General features: G+C 40.5%; 1 protein-coding gene across 1 annotated transcript in view; it reads right to left on the bottom strand.

Moving 5' to 3' along the window:
* tmem260 (transmembrane protein 260) overlaps positions 1 to 24135 on the bottom strand; it is a 34805-nt gene that overhangs the window by 5918 nt on the left and 4752 nt on the right. Inside the window, exons 4-15 of the mRNA XM_072558404.1 lie at positions 23349 to 23526; positions 20643 to 20756; positions 19985 to 20164; positions 19309 to 19349; positions 18291 to 18377; positions 16761 to 16875; positions 14157 to 14329; positions 12200 to 12371; positions 11021 to 11169; positions 7979 to 8155; positions 3405 to 3458; positions 2346 to 2436 (exon numbers count right to left, since the gene is read on the bottom strand). Of these exons, the coding sequence (XP_072414505.1) occupies positions 2346 to 2436; positions 3405 to 3458; positions 7979 to 8155; positions 11021 to 11169; positions 12200 to 12371; positions 14157 to 14329; positions 16761 to 16875; positions 18291 to 18377; positions 19309 to 19349; positions 19985 to 20164; positions 20643 to 20756; positions 23349 to 23526 (1531 nt within the window). The remainder of the gene's footprint in view (positions 1 to 2345; positions 2437 to 3404; positions 3459 to 7978; positions 8156 to 11020; positions 11170 to 12199; positions 12372 to 14156; positions 14330 to 16760; positions 16876 to 18290; positions 18378 to 19308; positions 19350 to 19984; positions 20165 to 20642; positions 20757 to 23348; positions 23527 to 24135) is intronic.

The raw sequence follows: 24135 nt of genomic DNA, 5'->3' as shown, positions 1-24135 counted from the left end.
TCTGACCAATAAAGGAAAGCATACCAAACGCTTTCTTCACTATCCTATCTACCTGAGAGTCCACTTTCAAGGAGCTATGAACCTGCACTCCAAGGTCTCTTTGTTCAGCAACACCCCCTAGGACCTTACCATTAAGTGTATAAGTCCTGCTAAGATTTGCTTTCCCAAAATGCAGCACTTTGCATTTATCTGAATTAAACACTATCTGCCACTTCTCAGCTCATTGGCCCATCTGGTCCAGATCCTGTTGTAATCTGAGGTAACTCTCTTCGCTGTCCACTACACCTCCAATTTTGGTGTCATCTGCAAACTTACTAACTGTACCTCTTATGCTCGCATCCAAATCATTTATGTAAATGACAAAAAGTAGAGGGCCCAGCACCGATCCTTGTGGCACTCCACTGGTCACAGGCCTCCAGTCTGAAAAACAACCTTCCAACACCACCCTCTGTCTTCTACCTTTGAGCCAGTTCTGTATCCAAATGGCTAGTTCTCCCTGTATTCTGCAAGATCTAACCTTGCTAATCAGTCTCCCATGGGGAACCTTGTCAAACGCCTTACTGAAGTCCATATAGATCACATCTACTGCTCTGCCCTCATCAATCTTCTTTGTTACTTCTCCAAAAAACTCAATCAAGTTTATGAGACATGATTTTCCCATGCACAAAGCCATGTTGATGATCCCGAATCAGTCCTTGCCTTTCCAAATACATGTACATCCTGTCCCTCAGGATTCTCTCCAACAACATGCCCACCACCGAGGTCAGGCTCACCGGTCTATAGTTCTCTGGCTTGTCTTTACTGCCCTTCTTAAACATTTGCCAACCTCCAGTCTTCCGGCACCTCTACTGTGACTATCAATGAAACAAATATCTCAGCAAGTCGCCCAGCAATCATTTCTCTAACTTCCCACAGAGTTCTCAGGTACACCTGATCAGGTCCTGGGGATTTATCCACCTTTAACCGTTTCAAGACATCCAGCATTTCCTCCTCTGTAATCTGGACATTTTGCAAGATGTCACCATCTCTTTCCCTACAGTCTATATCTTCCATATCGTTTTCCATAGTAAATAATTATGCATAATATTCATTTAGTATCTCCCCCATTTTCTGTGGCTCCACACAAAGGCCGCCTTGCTGATCTTTGAGGGGAGGACTGCAGATGCTGGAGATCAGAGCTGAAAAATGTGTTGCTGGAAAAGCGCAACAGGTCAGGCAACATCAAAGGAGCAGGAGAATCGACGATTCGGGCATAAGGAGTGAGGAGGGTGTGCCAAGCAGGCTAAGAAAAAAAGGTAGGGACTTTTACCTTGGACTGCTTGGCACACCTTCCTCATTCCTGAAGAAGGGCTTATGCCCGAAATGTCGATTCTCCTGCTCCTTGGATGCTGCCTGACTTGCTGATCTTTGAGGGGCCCTATTCTCTCCCTAGTTGCCCTTTTGTCCTTAATATATTTGTAAAAACCCTTTGGATTCTCCTTAATTCTATTTGCCAACGCTATCTCATGTCCCCTTTTTGCCCTCCTGATTTCTCTCTTAAGTATACTCCTACTTCCTTTAGACTCTAAGGATTCACTCGATCTATCCTGTCTATAACTGACATATGCTTCCTTCTTTTTCTTAACCAAACCCTCAATTTCTTTAGTCATCCAGCATTCCCTATACCTACCAGCCTTCCCTTTCACCCTGACAGGAATATATTTTCTCTGGATTCTTGTTATCTCATTTCTGAAGGCTTCCCATTTTCCAGCCATCCGTTTACCTGCGAATATCTGCCTCCAATCAGCTTTCGAAAGTTCTTGCCTAATATGTTCAAAATTGGCCTTTCTCCAATTTAGAACTACAACTTTTAGATCTGGTCTATCCTTTTCCATCACTATTTTAAAACAAATAGAATTATGGTCACTGGCCCCAAAGTACTCCCCCACTGACACCTCAGTCACCTGCCCTGCCTTATTTCCCAAGACTGGGTCAAGTTTTGCACCTTCTCTAGTAGGTACATCCACATACTGAATCAGAAAATTGTCTTGTACACACTTAAGAAATTCCTCTCCATCTAAACCTTTAACACTATGGCAGTCCCAGTCGATGTTTGGAAAGTTAAAATCCCCGACCATAACTACCCTATTATTCTTACTTATAGCTGAGATCTCCTTACAAGTTTGTTTCTCAATTTCCCTCTGACTATTAGGGGGTCTATAATACAATCCCAATAAGGTGATCATTCCTTTCTTATTTCTCAGTTCCACCCAAATAACTTCCCTGGATGACTGATCGTAAGCTAAAGAAAGGCAAATACAGCCATCGTTGTTCGGAAGTGGATCATGGATGAAAAAAAAACTCACTTCGTAGGCATACTTATAGAGCTGCACCTTTACTGCCTCTGTTTGTTGTGGATCTTCCGCTAACTCAAATAAGAAGAAAGGAGTCTTCATCCTACAAAGTGCCAAAGTAAATCAGACAAACCCTTATTGACCTGCAATTTCATTATTTTTTATCTAAAACACAAAGTGATATGTTAGAAACTAACATAAAGCATTTCCTGATTTTGAGGGGAGTTTCACACTTCTCCCTGCTGTTGAAAGGCTTGATTCTAATGTTAAGAATTTGTTTCCTTGTTCAAATAGCAAAAGGTATTGTACTCATCAATGCCTTTCAGATCCTTAAACATAAAGAACATACCAAGACCTCCATAAAAAGGTGATAAAAAATTATGCAATGTCTGATTGTAATCTAACCCTTGGAACCCAGTTATATTCTAATCTATTATGCTGCACTCCGAGGATTAATATACAGTATTGCTAAAATGCACTTTCAGAATTGTATACAGAGACTCTTATATACTAACCAGGATTTTGTATAGCTGTCGTGAAACTTGATCTACTTCATATTTTAGTCTTTCAGATATAAAAAGGCTAACATTCCATTAGCCCTTTTGATTGAAGAGGGGACCCAGTGACTGTGCCTTTATGTACAAATTGACTGGGGCATCCACAGACTTCCATAGATTCACAACCCTCTTTAAGAAAATTCTTCTCATCTCAGTTTCATTTTGCTGACCCTTGTATCCTTTAATGAGAACTGCAGATATATCCTTGCATAAGGAGATCAAAGTATGCAGAATTCCAGACTTGGTCTCACCAAAACCCCATGTAATTGCAGTATATCTTATTTATACACCAACTTCAATACACCATTTGCCTTTCTAACTAAAAAAAGAGAGGGAAGATGATAGATGGATAGGTTTTGAGAAATGTAGTCAGGAGAAATGGTGCAACAGAGCGGGGTGTAGGAGAGCATGAAGAACAGGGACAAGAATATCATAAAAAGGGACATCTATTAATATTCTTGTGTATTAATATACAATGCTTCCACTAGTTCCCATGTTTGAGAAATGCAGTTACCTTGCTTGCCACATTTCTTCATTTGCTATAGCTTCCCAAGAAGCTGGGTCAAACCTGTAAGAGAGAAACATCTGTTCACACTCTAGCATTTTTGCCCTGCATAGCTCACATCCTTTCTTCCATGACTTGGCTGGTCAAGATGTTGCAATGTCCCACACCCTTTTTTGCAACTCTAGCAGTGTCTAACAGACAGTCATAACTCCCATAAGATTCTCTGAACAATAACAGAAACAGTTTTAGGACATAGTACTTATGTTGTATTGCCACTGATCTAACTGGACTGAGAATCTAATTATCACCTTTTGATATTTATTGGCATCAACAATATTGAATTTCCCCACTATCAACATTCTGGAAGGGTTATTATTGACTAGAAATTGAACTGAACCAGCCATATTAATTCTGTGGTAACGAGAGCAGGTCAGAGGCTAGTAATTCTGTGACAAGTAACCTGCTTCCTGAATCTCCATCACCTGTCCATGGTCCACAAGATACAAATTATGACTGCAGCTTCAACACAACACAAACTCATCACCATCTCGAACAAAACAACAGATGTGTCGTATGTCACCTACAATATGCATTGTAGCAGTCCTCCAAAGCTCCTTCAACAGCAGCTTCCAAACCCGTGACCGTGAACACTCCCACCTCCAAATTTTCTCTCCATGCCATACACCTGACCTATTTTGCTTTTCTGTTACTGTCGCTGGATGGAACTCTTGAATTCCCTTCCAAGCAGGACTGTGGGTGTCATAGAACATAGAACATAGAACAATACAGCACAGAACAGGCCCTTCGGCCCACGATGTTGTGCCGAACTTCTAACCTAGATTAAGCACCCAACCATGTACCTATCCAAATGCCGCTTAAAGGTCGCCAATGATTCTGACTCTACCACTCCCACGGGCAGCGCATTCCATGCCCCCACCACTCTCTGGGTAAAGAACCCACCCCTGACATCTCCCCTATACCTTCCACCCTTCACCTTAAATTTATGTCCCCTTGTAACACTCTGTTGTACCCGGGGAAAAAGTTTCTGACTGTCTACTCTATCTATTCCTCTGATCATCTTATAAACCTCTATCAAGTCACTCCTCATCCTTCGCCGTTCCAACGAGAAAAGGCCGAGAACTCTCAGCCTATCCTCGTACGACCTACTCTCCATTCCAGGCAACATCCTCGTAAATCTTCTCTGCACCCTCTCCAAAGCTTCCACATCTTTCCTAAAGTGAGGCGACCAGAACTGCACACAGTACTCCAACTGTGGCCTAACCAAAGTCCTGTACAGCTGCAACATCACTTCACGACTCTTGAATTCAATCCCTCTGCTAATGAACAATAATACTCCATAGGCCTTCTTACAAACTCTATCCACCTGAGTGGCAACCTTCAAAGATCTATGTACATAGACCCCAAGATCCCTCTGTTCCTCCACCTGACTAAGAACCCTACCATTAACCCTGTATTCTGCATTCTTATTTGTTCTTCAAAAATGGACAACCTCACACTTGGCAGGGTTGAACTCCATCTGCCACTCCTCAGCCCAGCTCTGCATCATACCTAAGTCCCTCTGCAGCCGACAAATGTCCCCACATCTAAAGGACTGCAGTGGTTCGCAAAGTCAGCTCACCTTTTTCAGAACAATTCGTGATGAACACTAATCGTGGCTGAGACAATGACACCCACAACCCACGGACAAAATTTTTAAAAACATGCAAAACAGAGCTGCAGGAAATGTTTGATTTTGAGAGTACAATAATGATTTTTCTTTGGCCTGCACAACAAGTTGACAGCAGTGAAGATAACCTTCCATCAAAGAAAGTCTAAAAGTGGACTTTTTGTCATCTGACGTGAAGACAAGAAATGATCATAATTTGGATATAGCATAGTTATGAAAGAAATAATGCAGGGCTGGAGAATTAACTGAACAGCTTTTTAAAAACTGATGTGGACTTGAGGTGCCTGACCTCTAAGCTTTATTATTTGAGCACCAATCCAGTGTTCAATATCCAATGCCAATTCTGACCATAAATCTGCTTTGATCCTGCAGAAGTTGAAAATGAATGCTGCTGAAAAACCAGTTCAAACCAAAGTCTGGATTCTGGATAGAGTCAGAGAAGCACAGCACAGAAACAGATCTAGTCCCATTTGCCAACACTTGGCCCATTCCCTCTAAACCCTTCCTATTCCTCTACCCATCCGGACACTTTTTAAACGTTGCAATTGTACCAGCCTCTACCACTTCCTCTGGCAGTTTATACCATACATGCACCACCCTCTGTGTGAAAAAGTTGTCCCTTAGGTACCTTTTATATCTTTCCCCTCTCACCCTAAACCCACACCCTCTAGTTCTGGACTGCCCAACCCCAAGAAAAAGAGTTTGACTACTTACCCTATATCCATGTCCTTCCATGATTTGATAAACCTCTCTAAGGTCACACCTCAGCCTCCAACACTCCAGGGGAAACAGCCCCAGCCTATTCAGCCTCTGCCTATCGCTCAAATTCTCCAACCCTGGCAACATCCTTGTAAATCTTTTCTGAATCCTTTCAAGTTTCACAACATCCTTCCGATAGGAAGGAGACCAGAATTGCACACAATGTTCCAACAGTGGCCAAACCAATGTTCTATACAGCCGCAACATGACCTCCCAACTCCTGTACTCAACACTCTGACCAATAAAGGAAAGCATACCAAATGCCTTCTTCACTATCCTATCTACCTGCGACTCTTCTTTCAAGGAGCAATGAACCTGCACTTCAAGGTCTCTTGTTCAGCAACACTCCCTAGGGCCTTACCATGAAGGTGTATAGGTTCTGCTCTGATTTGCTTTACCAAAATCCAGCACCTTGCATTTATCTAAATTAAACTCCATCTGCCACTCTTCAGCCCATTGGCCCATCTGGTCAAGATCTGGTTATAATCTGAGGTAACCTTCATCTAACTGATAGCATCTAGGATGACAGTTTTATCCAAACTTAATTCAGACCAATATCCATCAATCTTATTTGCAATGTTGCCTGACCTGCTACACAACATTCTTGGTACTTGTTTTGGTTTTCAGTAACTGCAGTATTATGCTCTTGTACAAAAGGTCGTCTGAATTGGTTGTCTGAAGCTTAAAGGTTCAAGTTTGGATCATTTAACCACAGAATGCTGCAGTTCAGGATATTTCCTGTGAAAGTAGTGTAAAGTTCATTAACAATATTCTTTGAAGAACAGCGCACATCTGAAGTGAATGGAAAGGCAGTAATTCCAACCTCCAAAAAGAAAAAATGAATGCAATAACTACATTGGACTTACTTTATAAACGATACGCTGAAAGTAATTTTAACAAACATGGTACAGGACAATGGAAAGATGTAGAAATGTTATTTCGAGAAGAACAAAATGGTTTTAGAAAAGGGAAGTACAAAAAAAATTGTTTGCCATGAGACAAATTTCATAGTAATTATATCACAACATAACATGCACTGTTAAAGCATTTTCCTGAGTTTTAAAGATGTATTTGACATTTTATGGGATATGGATGCTCTAGAAGACGTACAGGTATTCCCCGCTTTTCAAACATTTGCTTTACACAATTTCGCTTTTACAAAAGAGTTACATTAGTCCCTGTTTTCGCAAACCGTAAGATTTTTGCTTTTACGAAAAATGGCGATAATGTTTCCCATATAAATCAAGCACTTTTGCTTTATGCCATTTTCAGCTTGTGAAAGGTTTCCTGGGAACGATCTATTTTTGGATAGCAAGGGCTGCCTGTACTGTGTTTCTGAGAAACTTGAAATAGAGTTAAAAAGCAAGGAAACAGACCCTTTGGTCAAACCAGTCTGTGTCGTACATAATCCCAAAGTAAACTAGTCTCATCTGCCTGCTTCTAGCCCATATCCCTTCAAATCTTTCCTATTTATGAACTTACCCAAATGTCTTCTAAATGTTGTCATTTTACCCATATCCATCACGTCCTCAAGAAGTTCATTCCACACGCAAACCAACCTTTGTAAAAAATTTTACCTTCACGTCTTTTTTAAATCTCTCTCTTCTCACCTTAAAAATTCTCCCCCTAGTCTTGGAAATATGATTAGAAGAAAGAAATTGATTGGATGATGGGGTGACAAAAATATGGAAGGAATTGAAAAAATAAACTGGACCTCCCACAAAAATATATGAAAGTTGGGCCAAATGATCAAAAAGATAGAGAAACTGGGTTGCTTTGCATGCGTGAAGAAGCATAAATGGTAGAAACTTCCTACAGCACATTGCTGTCTAAATATTTACCAACCGATAATTTCACTGGGGTGAGATAAGGGAAATGCAAAGTCATCTGATTAATTTAATCTAGCATGGAAACAACAATAAATTTTGCAATGAATGATCATATTGGAGGCGTCTCCTTACCTGGCAAGAATGTAAATAATCGTAGTTTTACTGATGTTATAGAAATGGGTATACGGTGAATGAGTGGATCTTTTAGTTCAGAATCTAAAAAAATCTTCTGTAATATGAAGCCAATCCACTATACGGCCCAAATTCCCTGCACTATGACATCCACTGTTCTGCACTATGATACACACCTGCCATACTCCTCTGTCCAGTTGTACATGTTCTTGGTGTGTTGGATCCAACTTTCTGGGCTGAATTGACTGGTAGAGTGAACCAGTTTCTCACAGACCCCCCAAGGCCAGAGAGAATAACTGTGCTTCCAGCTTGGGTCTCCTTCATGCAGTCCTATACATACAAAGATTTCCTTGCTGTAAAACATGCAAGTGTGAAGTGTGAGTACATCACAGTAGTCAGACAATTCTAATATTTTAAAAAATATAATCCTATCTTCACTTCAACAAAAATAACCAGTTGTGACTGTTGAAATTGGAAGTCAAGGACAATTACAGGTTCTAGTCCCATTTGTTTCCCTACTGGAGATCAGTGCAGAATAGTGCCACGAAATTCCAAACAGAATATCTGGAGCTATAATAGAACTGAGCGTTGAAACACACTGAACTCAATAGTGTTGGTAACATTTGTTTTTCTAATAGACAAACATTAGTACTAACTGAAACATTTCACAACTTTGCAAAACAAGTGCCCAAAGACTTGGAACATCTTGACAACATGGAATTAGATAGAGTAAAGCTCCATCTGCATTGCCCCATCAAACATTCAAAAGCAGGGATAACGTGGAGTTAGATAAACAGTAAAGGTCCTTCTACACTGTGCCATCAAACATTCCCAGATCATGGACTAGTCACTGAGTATAGGTGCAGTCTGAACCAGTCCAGTCTAATTTGATTGTTGTACATTTGTAGATATCTTTGCAAGAGTAACACTGCCAATTATTAGCCAGTTGCGATGACTTTCTCTTGCTGTAAATTCATCCTCATTTCTGTCTGGATTGTGGCTGACAGCAACTCATCAGCAGTAAATTCCAAACAAACAGTCGAAACAGATTTCTATTTGGATGCCAGGAGTAAAATGCAGAGATATCACACCCCAGTGTCTGTATTTAATATCACAAAGGGCCTGTGTTAAACAATGTACACAGAGAAATCAAACCTCAGGGACCAAGTCCATTCAAAGTCTGCAGCAAGGGTAAAATGATTTCTTTGTGGTCCTTTCTGATCTTCTCAAGGGATACTTTGTTTTCAGGAACTCTTTGGATCCAGAGATTTAAGTTCTCAACTAAAATGTTCTGTAAGCACAAATTTGCAAACTCAAAGCCTCCTTTAAAATGATACTAAAGGAACAAGATATTCTCTGCTGAGCAGGCAGCCAAAACAAGTGAATGGTTTTCCTTTATTTACCATCTTACCAACACCCCACACCTCCTTTGATGACTGAAATAAAGTAAACAAGATTTACCATGTCAGGCTTTTCTCAATCAACTGGACACCCAACTTTTTCCAGGTATTACAATGTTATAAAAATGTAGAACACACTAACTACAAACGGACACAAAGAAAAATCTAAGAAGATAACAAAGAAAGTGGATTTCCCCTACAATTGTTTTCTCCCTCGACCCAGATCTGAATTCTTTACTTAATCCAGCAATAGTTCCTAAAACTGAAAACCAAGTTCGAAGAAGGTATTAAGAAAGGAAGAACACATTTTTTTTGGTAAAAGTTGAAACATCCAGCTGTGAGAAACTATAAAATAATCTGCATTAGGCAAACTGAGCAATGTTCCCAAGAATCCTTTCTCCCTCCTCTCGCAGACACAACCATCTTGTTCTCCCCTTCCAAACCCCAGTTCTCCCATACTATTGCTCCAATCTCTCCAAACACAAGTTATCTCCGTCCTACCCTTCCTGTTTTCACAATCACAGCTTCTGTCTCTACAGCAGCAGCAGAGAAAATCTTTGTTTGGAGGAGTTGGAGTGGCAGCTTTTGAGAAAAACTGATCAGAGAAGCAGCTCCTCAAATTCTGTCTCTGAAGCTTCTTCATTGCTGTTTTTCCATTTAACCACAATGTCTTCTTCAATGCTTGTGACTTGTTTAACACAGTTGTCAGGGGAGCCATATTCAATGGTACTTAGGATTGAGGCTCAACAAATTCAGGAAAGGGCAACCCTTTCTTCCACAGTGAAGGAATATTGGATGTACTTGCCCACCATCCTTGTTTATTACGAGCAGTGATTAATAAATATATGATATGTTTATTTATTCATTCACAGTATGTAGACATATCTGACTAAACCAGAGTTTATTGCTCATTCTAAACGCCTTGAGAAGTGGTGACGATCTGCCTTCTCAAACCAAGCAAGAAGCAAGTTCCAAGATTACAATGCAGCAACAGTTCCAAGTCAGGATACTGCTTAGTTCGGAGGGGAACTTGCAGGTGATGGTGTTACCGTGCATTTACTGCTCTCATCCTTCTAGATAGTAGAGTTGACAGGTTTGGCAGGTGCTGTTGAAATTGTATTGCTACAGTGCATGTTGGAGATGGCTGCCAATGTGTGTCAATAATGGAGGGAGTGAATCTTCCAGATGGTGGATAGGATGCCAATATAGCTTGCTTGCTTGTCCTGGATGGTATCAAGCTTTTTAAGTATTGTTGGAGCTGTACCCATCCAGCAAAGTTGAGAGTATTCTATCACATTTCTGATCTGTGCCTTGTGAACAGATTTTTTGGAAGTCGGGAAATGAATTACTCATTAGAATATTCCGAGCTTCTAACGTGCTCTTGTAGCCACGACGTTTATATCACTAGTCAAATTCAGTTTCTGGTCAGTGGCAGCACCCACAACATTGATAGAGGATTCAGTAATGGGTGGTGCTACGGACTGTCAAAAGTAGTTTGCTTATTGGAATTGGTCATTACCTGGCACTCGTAGCATGAGCATTACTTGCCACGTTATCAGTTCAAGCCTGAATGTTGTTCATGTCTCGCTGCATGCGAATATAGATCATTTTAGTTTTTGAAGAGCTGTGAATGACACTAACTATTGTGGAATCATCAGCAAATATGCCCACTTTAGCACTGTGGACCTTATGACCAGCTGACCACCAGACAACTGAGTTTTCTCCAACCACTGAAGTACAGAGAGTTTGGTTCTGATCAGACTCTGAACTCGATACACACAAACTCAATGCATATGGGATTATGAGGTAGAAACTCACTCTCTGTTCTCATTGAGTAGGTGATGCAGGTTGAATGTCACAGTCCCAGCAGAATCCTCTTGAATTATGGGGTTCCAGCGATTTCCTGGGAAATGGACACGTGGTAGGTGCTTGGCTAGTTTTGGTAAATACCAGTTATAGGTCATCATCTGCAGGAGAAATTGCGTTACATTCTTTAATGAGATTCCTCCAGTTGTGAAGCAGCTTTGGTAATAAACTGGAAAAGACCATTCACTATCTTTGGCATCCTTGTTCCAATAAAGACAAACCTTGCTGACTCTTGCATTCAGTTCTTCAGTAAATTTTACTGATACAATGAGAATAGGTCTGATTAATATCAAACTTTCACCCAAAGAGAAACAAATCACGTTGGGGTCAGAGTTCAGAGTCATTCCAACTCTCTCCAGCCACCCTCCCCCTACCCTGGCCCTCCCGTCATTCTTCCGAGGCTGGATTAGTGATCATCCAACCCAAACAGGGGCAGGCCACAGGGATTCATGTGATTGAGGGGACAGGCAAAACAACACATCCACAATTTTGCTAAAAATACTTTTGTCCGCTATCTTGCTGTTAAATCAAAGAGCTTGAACAATTTACATGTAGTTATTGTTGCACTGCCTGGTGGCAAGGAATGGAGACAGCTTGCAGCTTAGATAGATTGTGCCCTCACTCTGAACCCAGAGGAATAACATGCAAATGGTCAGCACAGGCAGTGTGTCACTGCTAAGACAATTCATTTGAGGAGTCTATCTAGCTCACAGATCTCAAATTAAAGCTGAATCTCAAAATACAATAGCTTCCTCAAGAGACTTGAAGATATGGTTTGAGAACATTTTTGAAACTTTTGAATGTGATGTTCCTGTTGCCAGTTTGAGAGGACCAATCTAAATTGTCTTGCTCAAACCCCTGGTCACACCTTTCCTACTACCGATCTCCATCAGTCCTCTCTTCCCACTCTGTTAGCCCCACTGATTCACGACAAGTACTGACTATTTTATGTTCAGTTGCATAAATCCATTCAAGGAGAAGTGACATGAGCAGATGAGGGAGAAATGGAATAGTATGTCATGGTGGTAATTTAGATGAAATGAGATGGAAGAAGGCATGAGTGCAGCATAAACATCAGCATGAAATGTTTGTGCCAAATAGTCTGTTTCTGTGCCATACATTTCATATTACCTCCTGATCCACTAGGCTAACATCAGGTCTTTGTCCCTCACAATAATGGAGATACCGCAGGGAATTTCCTGGAAGATCTCCTCGAACCAGAATTGTTGCATTCGGAGGCAGGCTGCCCAACAGATTTCTGGCAAACTTATCCACAACTCCATTATTACTTTGGTCACAGATCCTGAAAAATAATTAGTTCATGTTTCAGAACAGAGCTTCCAAACAAAATTCTCGCTATCACCTCAAGTCTCGCATTCAACCTTCGATCTAACTACAAAGAAGTTTCCAAATGTTCAAAGATCAGAAGCTAGATGTGAACAGTCAGGAAGCTGGCACATGTTTACTTATCAACAATATAACATAAAAGGATTTTTTTTAAATCAGCAGAGTAATAGATTTTAAGTTACAAAGAATCATGTGGTAACACAGAACTGGAATACTGCTGTAAATGGCATTTTGTAAAAGCATCTCATCTGTCATTCATCAGGGAAATTTACACCAAATACCAGTGTAAAGAGAAAACAACATTTATAGTGTGTGGGAGGACAATGCTGACAGGGCGGCACGGTGGCACAGTGGTTAGCACTGCTGCCTCACAGCGCCAGAGACCTGGGTTCAATTCCTGCCTCAGGCGACTGACTGGAGTTTGCACATTCTCCCAGTGTCTGCGTGGGTTTCCTCCGGGTGCTCCGGTTTCCTCCCACAGTCCAAAGATGTGCAGGTCAGGTGAATTGGCCATGCTAAATTGCCCGTAGTGTTAGGTAAGGGGTAGATGTAGGGGTATAGGTGGGTTGCGCTTCGGCGGGGCGGTGTGGACTTGTTGGGCCGAAGGGCCTGTTTCCACACTGTAAATAATCTAATCTAATCTAAAGGTGAGCAAGTGGACTCGGATCTCTAAGCACATTATATAAAATACAAGAATGAACAAAATATTGCTTTCATAATTAACTTCACCCACCTCTTTACTTCTTATTTATTGTATCCAAGATTTTAACCCTTGCTACAGATGTACATTCTTATTTCTTTCATATTTCATAATTCATAAAATCATAAATTTTCTAAATCCCAATGCCTCTGGTAGAACGTGATCTAGGCAGCTCCTAAAATGTGAGCATTTTCAAAATACCAGAATATAAAATTGTAACCTGGTTTATTTGATATGAAATACATGAAAACAATCACCACCGTATGGCCTAAGATTCTCCCTGACCTTCACTCATTCTTCCAAGTTTCAAGTACAGCCCCAATCTCAAAATCGCTAGTCCCTGTAACTCTCGCCAGGCTTCTTATAGCATTTCCTCCTCTAAGTCATTTTTCTTATGCATGAACCTCCTCACATCTCTTTTTTCCTTCTCTAATAATCCTCAGGCTTTTCAAACTAAATTCAAACCGGTCATAACTATCCTGGATTTTCACCATCATTTCTTGCACACATCTGCTGTCCTGCCTCATTGTTTCACCATTCCAGTTCCTCAAGAAGAAAAAAATAAAGAGGAGAAACAACCTTGCAGTTACATTTATTGTTTAGGTCTTCCGGTCGCCCCAATACATCACAATTAATGTACATTGTCACTGGTTTTATATGAAAATCTGGTAGGAAAATTACATACAGCAATTTCCTACAAATAACAATGAAGTAACAACCATATCATCTGTTCAGCTGGCATTAGATATGATATAAACCAGACACGATTACAGCATCTTCATATTGGCTACAAGATCCTTGTTTGGACATTTATTTTCTGAAAGGCCACAACAAGCAGACAGGGGTTGGGGGGGGGGGGATCAGTTTAACATAGTAAGCAAAATAGGGCACATCCAACATTTTGGAGTATTTTATTCTCTGGTCTGTCAGAATGGACTTGTAACTACAACCTCTAACCCAGAGTGCAGAATTCTACGATGGAGCCAAGATAACATGGATTATCACCATCTGTAGGCAGATGATTTGAAAATTATTGCTCACCTGTAATTCAGATGGATTTGAAAGGCAATGAGGCTGATGACAAAGAGCCACTCTGCCCAGCACCACAGTGCCTTATTACCCATTATTCTCCGTAATACTGAGGAAACTGAAGCTAGACCACAGCCTGCCAGGACACACACCACCAAATTACTTTGTAACCAGAACCTTTCAACCTGCAGAAATAAAAATAGCAGAAATGAAAGTAAATGATATCTCAATTTTTACTGTCAATTTATACTACTGGTACAATGTTGAACTTAGTTAACTTGTGCAGTTGCCCAGTGAAAGAAGGAATAGATCTGTTGTCATGATTCAGATAAGCTGTTTTTGGGGATGTAATTGTGATTAATCTAGAGGCAGAGAGGATTGTTGACAAGACCCAGAACAAACAGTTTACGTTTTGTGACCAACGTTTGTGTTAATACTCCCACACCATGCCAACTGTCTTTATTCTCCATACTTATGACTGTATTGCCCCCTCTCAAATCTGTACCCATTTTCCTATGATCCCAGTTATAAATCCTTCCAAATACAAAAAGCATTTTACTGAAAAAGTAATTCATAAAACCCCTTCCAATCCTCTCCTGACTCCATCTCTCTGCCTTTGTTTCTCACCTTTTGTCCAATCATCATGTTCCTGTAACCCACCATTGGAAATTATGCTTTGTTTAGATCCCCTCCCTCAATCCTTTATATTTCTTTTCCTTTACACCAGTCTTGTTGACGAACGTTTTGATCATTACTTCCAAAATCCCTTTCTTTGTCTTGGTTTCTTTTCTTCGGACATTTTCCTTCACAAAAGATACTACATAAATGCAAGTTACCACGATTGTTGATTAAACACACTGCATGTAGCTGTGTCTGTAGTTGTGCAGGTGATTAAGAGCTAATTCCAACAACTCAAATGAAATCACAGGCTGCTTACATGTACAGAAGGCATCCAGTGTTGCAGTATCTCTCAAGCAGTTAAATACAAGGTGTTTGAAACATTGTTATTAGAAGCGAGTGAAATCATAGCAGAGAATCAGTCACTTCACAGAGCTTCTAGATTTTGCCTTGTATTCCCAACTTCTCTCTTTCCCTCCAGATGAGGAACCATAATTCTGCTTTCCATATCACAGTTTATCAGGATCATTCCACAGGGACGAGAACAGAGAACTTACCACTGATTATTATATTCCTAGCTGGTTAGATGCTACGACCTTAGCCCCATCCCAAAAATTGTTCCTGAATTTCACTCATCAGTATGTACTGTAGTCGGAGCAAGATGTTTCTGGCACACACACTCACTGCATAGCCACAATTAACAAAGGCCATACAGGAGTCACATTGGACTTGAAATGTTAACTGTTTTGCTGTTCACAGATGTTGCCAGATCTGCTGAGGTTCTCGAGCACTTTGTTTTTATAACAGAATGCTTTGCTGTATTGTTTAACTGTGGAAGCTCCATACTTCCTGTGGCAGGTACTCAGAGGAATGCATTCAGCTCTGGCCACTATGTTGCAAAGTAAACACCTGAAGCATCAGGTGACTGAGTGTAATCGTGATCATTTTTAAAATTAATTATTCTGAAGGTTCACTGGATCCAAAACATTAACTCTGCTTTCTCTCCACAGATGCTACTAGACCTGCTGAGATTTTCCAACAATTTCAGTTTTTGTTTGATTTCCAGTAACCACAGTTTTTTAAAAATTGTATTTGCTTGTAGCAGACAGTCGTTATTGGATGCTCACTCAAATGGTGGCATTTTTGAGTTAAGGGGTGTTCACTTCTATTGTTTAACTTTAAATAAAAGAAAGACTAAAGATTGGATCTAATCACATTTTTTCACCAACCAGCCTTCCAGACGATATCAAGAGACATTGAGCAATGAGGGAATACTTTAAAAGCACAGACACTTCAGCCTTGACAGCAGATAATAGCAGGGGTATGAGAACTGAATTAACATAGCCAGAGTAATCAAGGTTAATCGTGAGTCAACTGATGTGTGCAGAACAGGGTAATTGAGGTACAAATCAGCAATATTGGAAAAGTTTTCTCCGTACAGACTGACTATCTCCAGTCTGACTATGGGAGTGAAAACAAAAACTCTGATCATTTGAAATACAGTTGGATATAGTATAGGGAATTCTACAGAGGGCTGATGGCATTCATCATTTCTGCTAATCTTTCTAATCACGAAGGAAATGTCAGCTTATGTTATCATCAGTCCATCAGTGGGAAACCTACATGGTGACTTTCATCCCTTCAGTCTGGTCTAGAATTTATATGTCTCAGTGACAAGAGCAGTACTGGAGCTGAAACACTTGCCTGTTCCTGCAAGCAAGTCTTTCACACTCTCCTTTCACACACTCTCCTTTCAACTGATTCTTTCCTGAGTTCACAATGCATCTATGTTAACGGCAAAGCTGGCATGCTTAATTAAGATGCCTGCTCATTAGACTGGGAAATTTTTATATCCATTTCAGAAGAACCAAAATGACATACACTGTCTGTGACTTATAGTGTGTAAATCAATCAGAGGTGCAACCCATGAATTCGTCACATATTAAACAATGATCATCACGTTGTCAATTCGATCAACTAAAATTATGGGACACTCACCACTCCAACAAAGAGAGGTTTGCTGATGTCCAAGTTTGCTCTCCAGGAGAAGAACAAGGAGTAGGAGCAGAGCATAATAGTGAACAGCCACAACACTGAACGCTGAGCAAAGTTCCTGTAAATATATACCAAACATAATCCTCAACACAAGCACTTCTTGTAAGAACAACCACCACAAATCTACAAATATAACGAACCAGATAAATGGCTAGCTGTCAGATCAAGTCAACATTTCATTGAATGGAAACACACATGACAAGGACACTATGGATTATGAAGTCCATAAGGGGCATATGAATCAAACTAAGTCCTGCTGCTTCATAGGTGCATGGTCCTGATGAATTCTGGATTCCAGTTAGCACATCTTCCCATCTCCTTTCATTACTGTAAAGGAGCCATTGCATCCCTGTAAATCTAACCTACTTTTCAATCACTCCCAGGCCTGCGTGACATGCCATGCAAGCATGTGATGTAACACCTACCTTTTTATCTCCTTTCTTCCCATTGTCAAGATCTAGAACAGATCTCCTTTCAGGTGTAACAAGAAATCACTTCTACTTCTTTCAAGTATTTACAAATCACAGTGATGTCCACTTTACACTGGATACACCAAGTGCAAATTAGGTGACCACTTCATAGACAGCATCTTTCAGTCCACGACAATGACCATGAACTTAAAATCACCGATAATTTTAATTCACCAGTCCTCCTTGGAGCTCAGCTAGCACCACTGTTCCAATGACATTCAATGGATGGTACAGAAGCAGCACCTCACTTTTCAATTAGGCACATTGCAGACTTAACGTTGAGTTCAGGTCATGAACACTGCCAACATGTTTTCAGACAGCACCTGTTAGCAATGATTCTGCTTCTCTTATTCAGACCTCTTCTTAACTCTTCTTTCTTCACGTCACATTACCATCACCATTTTTCTACATCACAATCCTTCTATCATTTAAGCACTCCTGCCTTGCACATATTAAGCATTTCTCCCCTCCACTACTTGGTTACAGTGGCATCTGTAATATTTTCCAGTTCTGGCAAAGGTTACTGACCTGAAACATCAACTCAATTTCTCTATTTATAAATGCAATGTGCCCAGCTGAGTATTTTCTTTTTAGTTCAGATTCGCAACACGTGCAGCAATTTTCTTTTGATATTTAATTTACTGCTAGTTGTTCACAATATGACTCAATGTACAAGATGCGTAGCTATTGAAGTTAGCCTAATATATGTAGAGCTTATGGGCAGGCCAGAGGGCTAAAGTAAGAGTCAAGAATCAATGGTATCAGTGGTGCCAGAAGCACCCTCATGATTTTCTCTTACAGCTGCTCATGACCCATATTCACTTGTTGGAATAAAAAGAAAGGTATTGATTTCTCACCCACATCAAATGGTTTCCCATCCCATCTCACACGGTGGAGGTTATAAATTAAGCTGCAGTTACCATCACCCTGCGAGAGTGGAGCAGGCGTTGCTGAGTACCTCAAATGTACATTCACCGTTTGCGCTGGGAACTCTAGGTTATACCTTTTAAAGCCCTGTAGTGTGATGGCAGTGAGTGCCAAGATTGCTCCGATTGTTGAAAGTTCATTCTTCATTTGTGCCATCTGAAAACTATGGTGAACAGAAAGATCCAAAAATTAGCTCTGCAAAAGATTAATTTATTAAGATTCCTTCTCTGCTTCTCCTCAATTGTTCTGTTCAGTAAATCAATACACAACCTGCCCTTTCAATCAGTTCCCTGAATTCATATAACTCTTTTCATTTAAAGTTTATCTTCTGGCAATAAGTATTCTTCCTGCACAATGTTAGTGTCCCTATCTGTAAGCCAAGAAGCCCACTTTCAAGATCTACTTGCTTCAGAGGTAATAACAACATCTCTGAAAAGGTTCATGAGAAAATACCAATACTCTGGCAATCATCAATTGAATGAACTGCAAAGTTCTTCAATCAGAACAAAAAGTACCTGCTACCAGGATAGAATGTGTTTTGGAGAGAATTAAAAAGATCTGTACACAAATGGGTGATGTTCCTGATTCAATCCCTCTTTCCTGGTGTGTGTATTTTAAACAAGGGTGGGGGATTGGGTGGGAAAGGAAAATATTTTTGATTTTGTAGCATTTGGAATTATTTTAAATACATATTGAATTTACGGAGCTATTAGAGTCCAGGCATTGATAGTACTTGCTGGAGATTTTCACCCAAATAGTTATAATGAAGAACGGAAATACATAATGGTTTCTAATCTGAACAGCATGATTCACCCAGGAACCAATACAGTGACTGGGGAGGCACTAAAATAAAACAAAGTAAGTGCAGATGCTGAAGATCTGAAACAAAAACAAAAATTGCTGGAGAAATTCAGCAGGTCTGGCAGCATCTGAATTTGTCCTGAAGAAGGGCCACTGGCCTTGAAATGTTAACTCTGCTTTCTCTCCTCAGACGTTGCTGGTCCTGCTCAGCTTCTCCTGCAATTTCTGTTTCCCCAAGCAAACTGCACCACAGCTTTTGTTGAAGGCACTTTCTACAATCAGCTGTTGCTCACCTCAATACCTGCAGCAGCCCAGAACCAGACTCAGATTTAGCCTAGAAACAAACAAAGTCCTTTCAGGAAACATTTTTAATTTTTCTGAACAAACAAAGCATTAAAAATAATTTGGTCTTCGGAGATTCTGAGAACGAAGGAAGACCTGGTTACCCTGTCCAATCCCTTGCTCTCAATTGGTATCATTACCCTGTCCAATCCCCTATTTCCCTAGTGGGTGCCATCACCCTGACAATAGTATAAGGCAAAGATGTTTTGGAGAACAAGCAAGGTAAATGAACTGGTGGCTCTAGTATTAGAGAGATTGCAGGATGGGTCAGGGATGGAAAAATTAAATGTTGAAGTGAGCAACTGAGCAAGAGAGCAGCAGGCAGTGGGGAGAGGAACAGTGCTTTTATTTCACGGAAGAATGAATCAGAGTTGGTGTTGGTGTTCTGCTTTGCAAAGTTATCAGGTACGGGGATGAGGAAGTGGTAACTATAGGGAGGACTGAAAATCAATGACAGCTCCTCATCAGAGTAATATACACAAATACTGAAAAGGAAGGTTTACTTGTTTGGACACTTCCTTACTTCCTGACTTCTTAAATTTCTGACACTGGATAAATACTCACAAACCTCTGTCATTTTCTCCAAGTTTCAAAGCTCAACATGAAACTCGACATTTTAGACTTTACCAAATTGAATGTGCCATACTCCTCCCGCAGCAGGTGAGTGGTGAAGCCTCTCAAAGTGGTCTGGTCTCCCCAGCTCCAACGTGCTCGATTGAGGTAAGACGAGATGGGCAGATAAAGATAAGGCAGCAGACCAGCTCCAAAACACAGGCCTAATCTTGGTATGGCCCTCACAGACATCTCCTGCACATTCAAGATACAACAAAGCACAATGGTATATTTGTGATTCAGTCACAGAGTCAGAACAAAGATACTGCACAGAACCGACATGGGAAAGCAGTATCCAAATGGTCTGGACAGAGAAATGAAAACAAATGCATATTGGAGATGAATGGGGGAAAGAGAAAGTCTGAAAAAGTCAAAAGAAGAGAAAGGTTAAAAGGAAGAGAGTTATCAGGAGAGAAGTTAAAAAGAGGGTTGTGTAGGACAAGGTTAGAGAGAAAGATAGAGGGTGAGAGGTGAAAGAAAGAGGAGTAAAAGACAGGAGATATGAAAATTAGGGAGGGGGGAAGAGAGAGACTGCAGGAGTGTGGGGGAACAAAAGAATGAAATGACACTGTGGGAAGGAAATAGAGTGGAAAAGATCATTGTCTTCAGAGAGAAGGTGAAAATGAATGACAGTTGGCAAACATGAGAAGCTGAAACTTGGTTGACATTTTACCTTCTCTCTTTGTAGTCTAAACAACACCCAGGGCACGATGCACATCACATAGAGAACAATGGTATGCTGGTTACACAGACTCAGGCCACAAATGAATGCTCCCAACAGAGAAAGCTACAATTTGAAACAACACATTATTAGACTAAGTGTAGAGTCTTCCACGTGAGCTAGAAATATTAACAGAAAGGCAGGCAACCTCCTATCTGGTATTTAACCCCAACCACCAATCCAAAACACTGTTACATGTACCATAGGAATGTCAGAGGCCAGTCATGGGTTGAAACTGGGCACATCAGCAAGAGATTTTACAGGACTCTGCGCTCTGCTATCATCATCAGGTTGGGCTCTACTGAAACAGATCTGGCCCGTGTGAGAGAGCCTTAAAGACAGAAGCAGGCTTCGGATTTTGTCTGGTTGGGCTGCCAGTGGCCAAGGTTAAAATTTACCCCACACTGTTGTTGATTTTGCTAAGTCATCTTCCTTATTTTTCCTCAAGGCCATTCACTTATCACACCGGTGTTCACTGACATATACCGATTCCTGGTCAAATGGCACCTTAATTTAAAAGCCTTGTTTTCAAATCCTTCAACAGCTCATCCCTTCCCATCTCTGTACTATCTTCCAAAATCAAAATCCTCAAGATACGTATGTCCACCTAATTGTGCTTGTTTCTTCATCGGATTTTAATTCCTCCTCTGTCAGATGACTTGGCTTTAAGTTCTGGAATTCTTGCAGTACACCTCCTCCCTCTCTACTTCACTCTCCTCCTTTAGGACATTCCTTAAAACCTCCTTTCTTGGCTAAACCTTTGATCAAAGCAGCATGGTGGCTCAGTGGGTCGGTATTGGGCCGAAGGGCCTGTTTCCATACAGTAGAGAATCAAATCTAATCTAAAGTAAAGATCTTAAATCATCTTCTGTGGTTTACTGTTTTGTAATACCTTTGCAAAGAGCCTTGAGATATTTTATTAACTTCATCTTTTTCAGGTACCAATTTTTGCAACATTGGCAATCACTGCTGTCCAACCTTCACGGTCTTTACTAACTGCTGATCTTAGTCCCTTTCTCCCTCTCCAGAGCTGAGGAAGAATTATGCCTGAAATGTTGACTCTCTTGCTCCTCAGATGTTGCTTGACCTGCTGTGCCTTTTCCAGCACCACACTTTATCAACAGATGCTCAAGAACGAAATGTCACATCTATTTGGGGTGGAGGGTTTCAGGATATCTGGCCAGGCTACAGACAGACAGACAATCTTTCTTCAGTCACATACCACGCTTAAAGCAATCTGTTGGTGGAGATCTTTCAGTATAAAATGACACCTAACGTGCCTGCGATGGTGTAAACTCCAAAACTTTACTAACTATTGAGCGATTGAAATAATCAGCAATAACTCTCTCTAGAATGAACTGTTTCCAGGGATGAAAGGGACAAGGATAAACAGTTACAAAAGGAATTAAAGGCAGTCTGCTAATTAACCATCCCTGAGAAGAAGGAATCAAAGCAACAAACTCCTGAGAAAGAGGAGACAGTTAACATTAAGTGTAAGGAGGAATAGGGAAGCTACTCCTGATAAGAAGGCAAGTCACAGAGTTCTTGGCTCCAGAAGTGTAGTCCATGATGGGGATGAACAGGTCGAAAGGATTATCATTGATGTCTCATCAGAAACTTCACAAGTCAGAAAACCCTGAAATAATTCAACTGCAGGATTCCTCAGTACCAGAAAACAACACAGAACAAGGATTGAACCCTGAACATATCCAGAAACAGACTGTGTTGGTTGGAATTGTTGCTAAATTCGATCATTAAATGGGTAATTGCTAAGTTCAGTTGTGAAATTCAAGTTGCTTCCTTGAGGAGGTCTTATTGTGGTTGATACATGCAATAAAGTTTAAGTAACTATCTCAACATTTGATTGTCTGAGAGATTTCCTAATAATTAGGCAAATTAAAAAGGTAGTAATTTATAATTGTTGTAATTTATACAGAACATGTTCTTTTAATTCTTACCTCCAAATTGAGGAAGGTATTTCAGGTCTAACTGTAAGAGGAGAGACTATTGCTGACCAACCTACGCTCCTCTGGAGTTCGGTAACTAACAAGGACAATGAGATGATTGGTTGCTAGACACTCAATGAAGACGTTCACTGTTATAGACCAACAGACAGAGCTCAGAAATACTCTGAATCAATGACACTTATATGCAATGGATTTCCTAACGATCAATGAGCAGGTCCGCAATTGGTCAATGAACTAGGTATGCAAACACTGTCCCTTTTCTGAATGATTTGGAGATGCCAGTGTTGTACTGGGGTGTACAAAGTTACAAATCACACAACACCAGGTTATAGTCCAACAGGTTTAATTGGAAGCACTAGCTTTTGGAGCACTGCTGCAAAAGCTAATGTTTCCAATTAAACCTGTTGGATTATAAACTGGTGTTGTGTGATTTGTAACCTTTTATGAATGAATGTGTGAGCAATGATATTGGGACTAAGGACAGGATGATGATATTTGAATCATTTTTTGTCAAAAGACTTAATAAATTAATACAACTGTTGATTTGTCAAACCCATTGCTAGGCTGCAGCCACTCCTGATCTACTTCACAATAAACAATACTTCAGTGTTTGTGATTTGAAGCCTGTCTCAGCCAATCCCCTGTGAAACACTGTTTGCTGTTTATGGGGAAAGCAAGCAACAGAATATACCTTTGACCTTTCCTGTGCCGTTGCTGCTGTACAGAATCGAACCGTCAGGACCATGAGAAGGCTAACAAAAAAATTGTTCAAGGTGAAAACCTCAGCTGCAACGGACCACTGCCATGCCAGCCGGGAAAAGCAAAAGAGGCCAGCAGCAAGAATTCCTCCAGAGTATGAATTTGACAACCTGAAACATATCAAATGAGATGTCAGAAACATGGGAACAAGAAAAGGCTATTCAGCCCATCCATCCTGAATAGATGATGGCTGATTGATGGCTCAACTCCATTTATTTCCTATTGTGACATTTCCATGACAAAATCTCTACTTTTAATGACTTTAACAAAAGCTAATCACAATGAAAAGAAAATCAGCTGTCATTTACTAACATGCCACACACAGCCATCAGTGCAATTTGAAATAATTCAATTATGCTAAAAACCATGCACACCCATCACCCAACCCCCATTCACTAGAATGGATAATTGCCCAGTTTTACTAATACTGACACCCGACCAAACCCTCTGGATGATGCCCGTATAATTAAAAGCATCTGATCAACATGGGCAACCTCTGCTGGTTGACAGGTGAGCTATCGGGATGTGGGGAGAAATGGGGAAAAGGGTGTTGAACGAGAGAGGGCAAGAAATGTTTGAGGCCTGGCAACAGCCTAAGTAACAGTTAGATCTTCAGCAAAAATCATTAAGTTGAAAGGACACAGAAAGATAGGTCCTGACTAGTGCAACTCTCACACTCTTAAAATGTCTTCATTCTTGTAATTCACAAAACACTAAAC

This window comes from Chiloscyllium punctatum, chromosome 39 (genome assembly GCF_047496795.1).
Source record: "Chiloscyllium punctatum isolate Juve2018m chromosome 39, sChiPun1.3, whole genome shotgun sequence".
In the NCBI taxonomy this organism is placed as follows: domain Eukaryota; kingdom Metazoa; phylum Chordata; class Chondrichthyes; order Orectolobiformes; family Hemiscylliidae; genus Chiloscyllium; species Chiloscyllium punctatum.
Note: the sequence above shows the minus strand (reverse complement) of the source record. Positions and strands in the feature narration are given on the sequence as shown.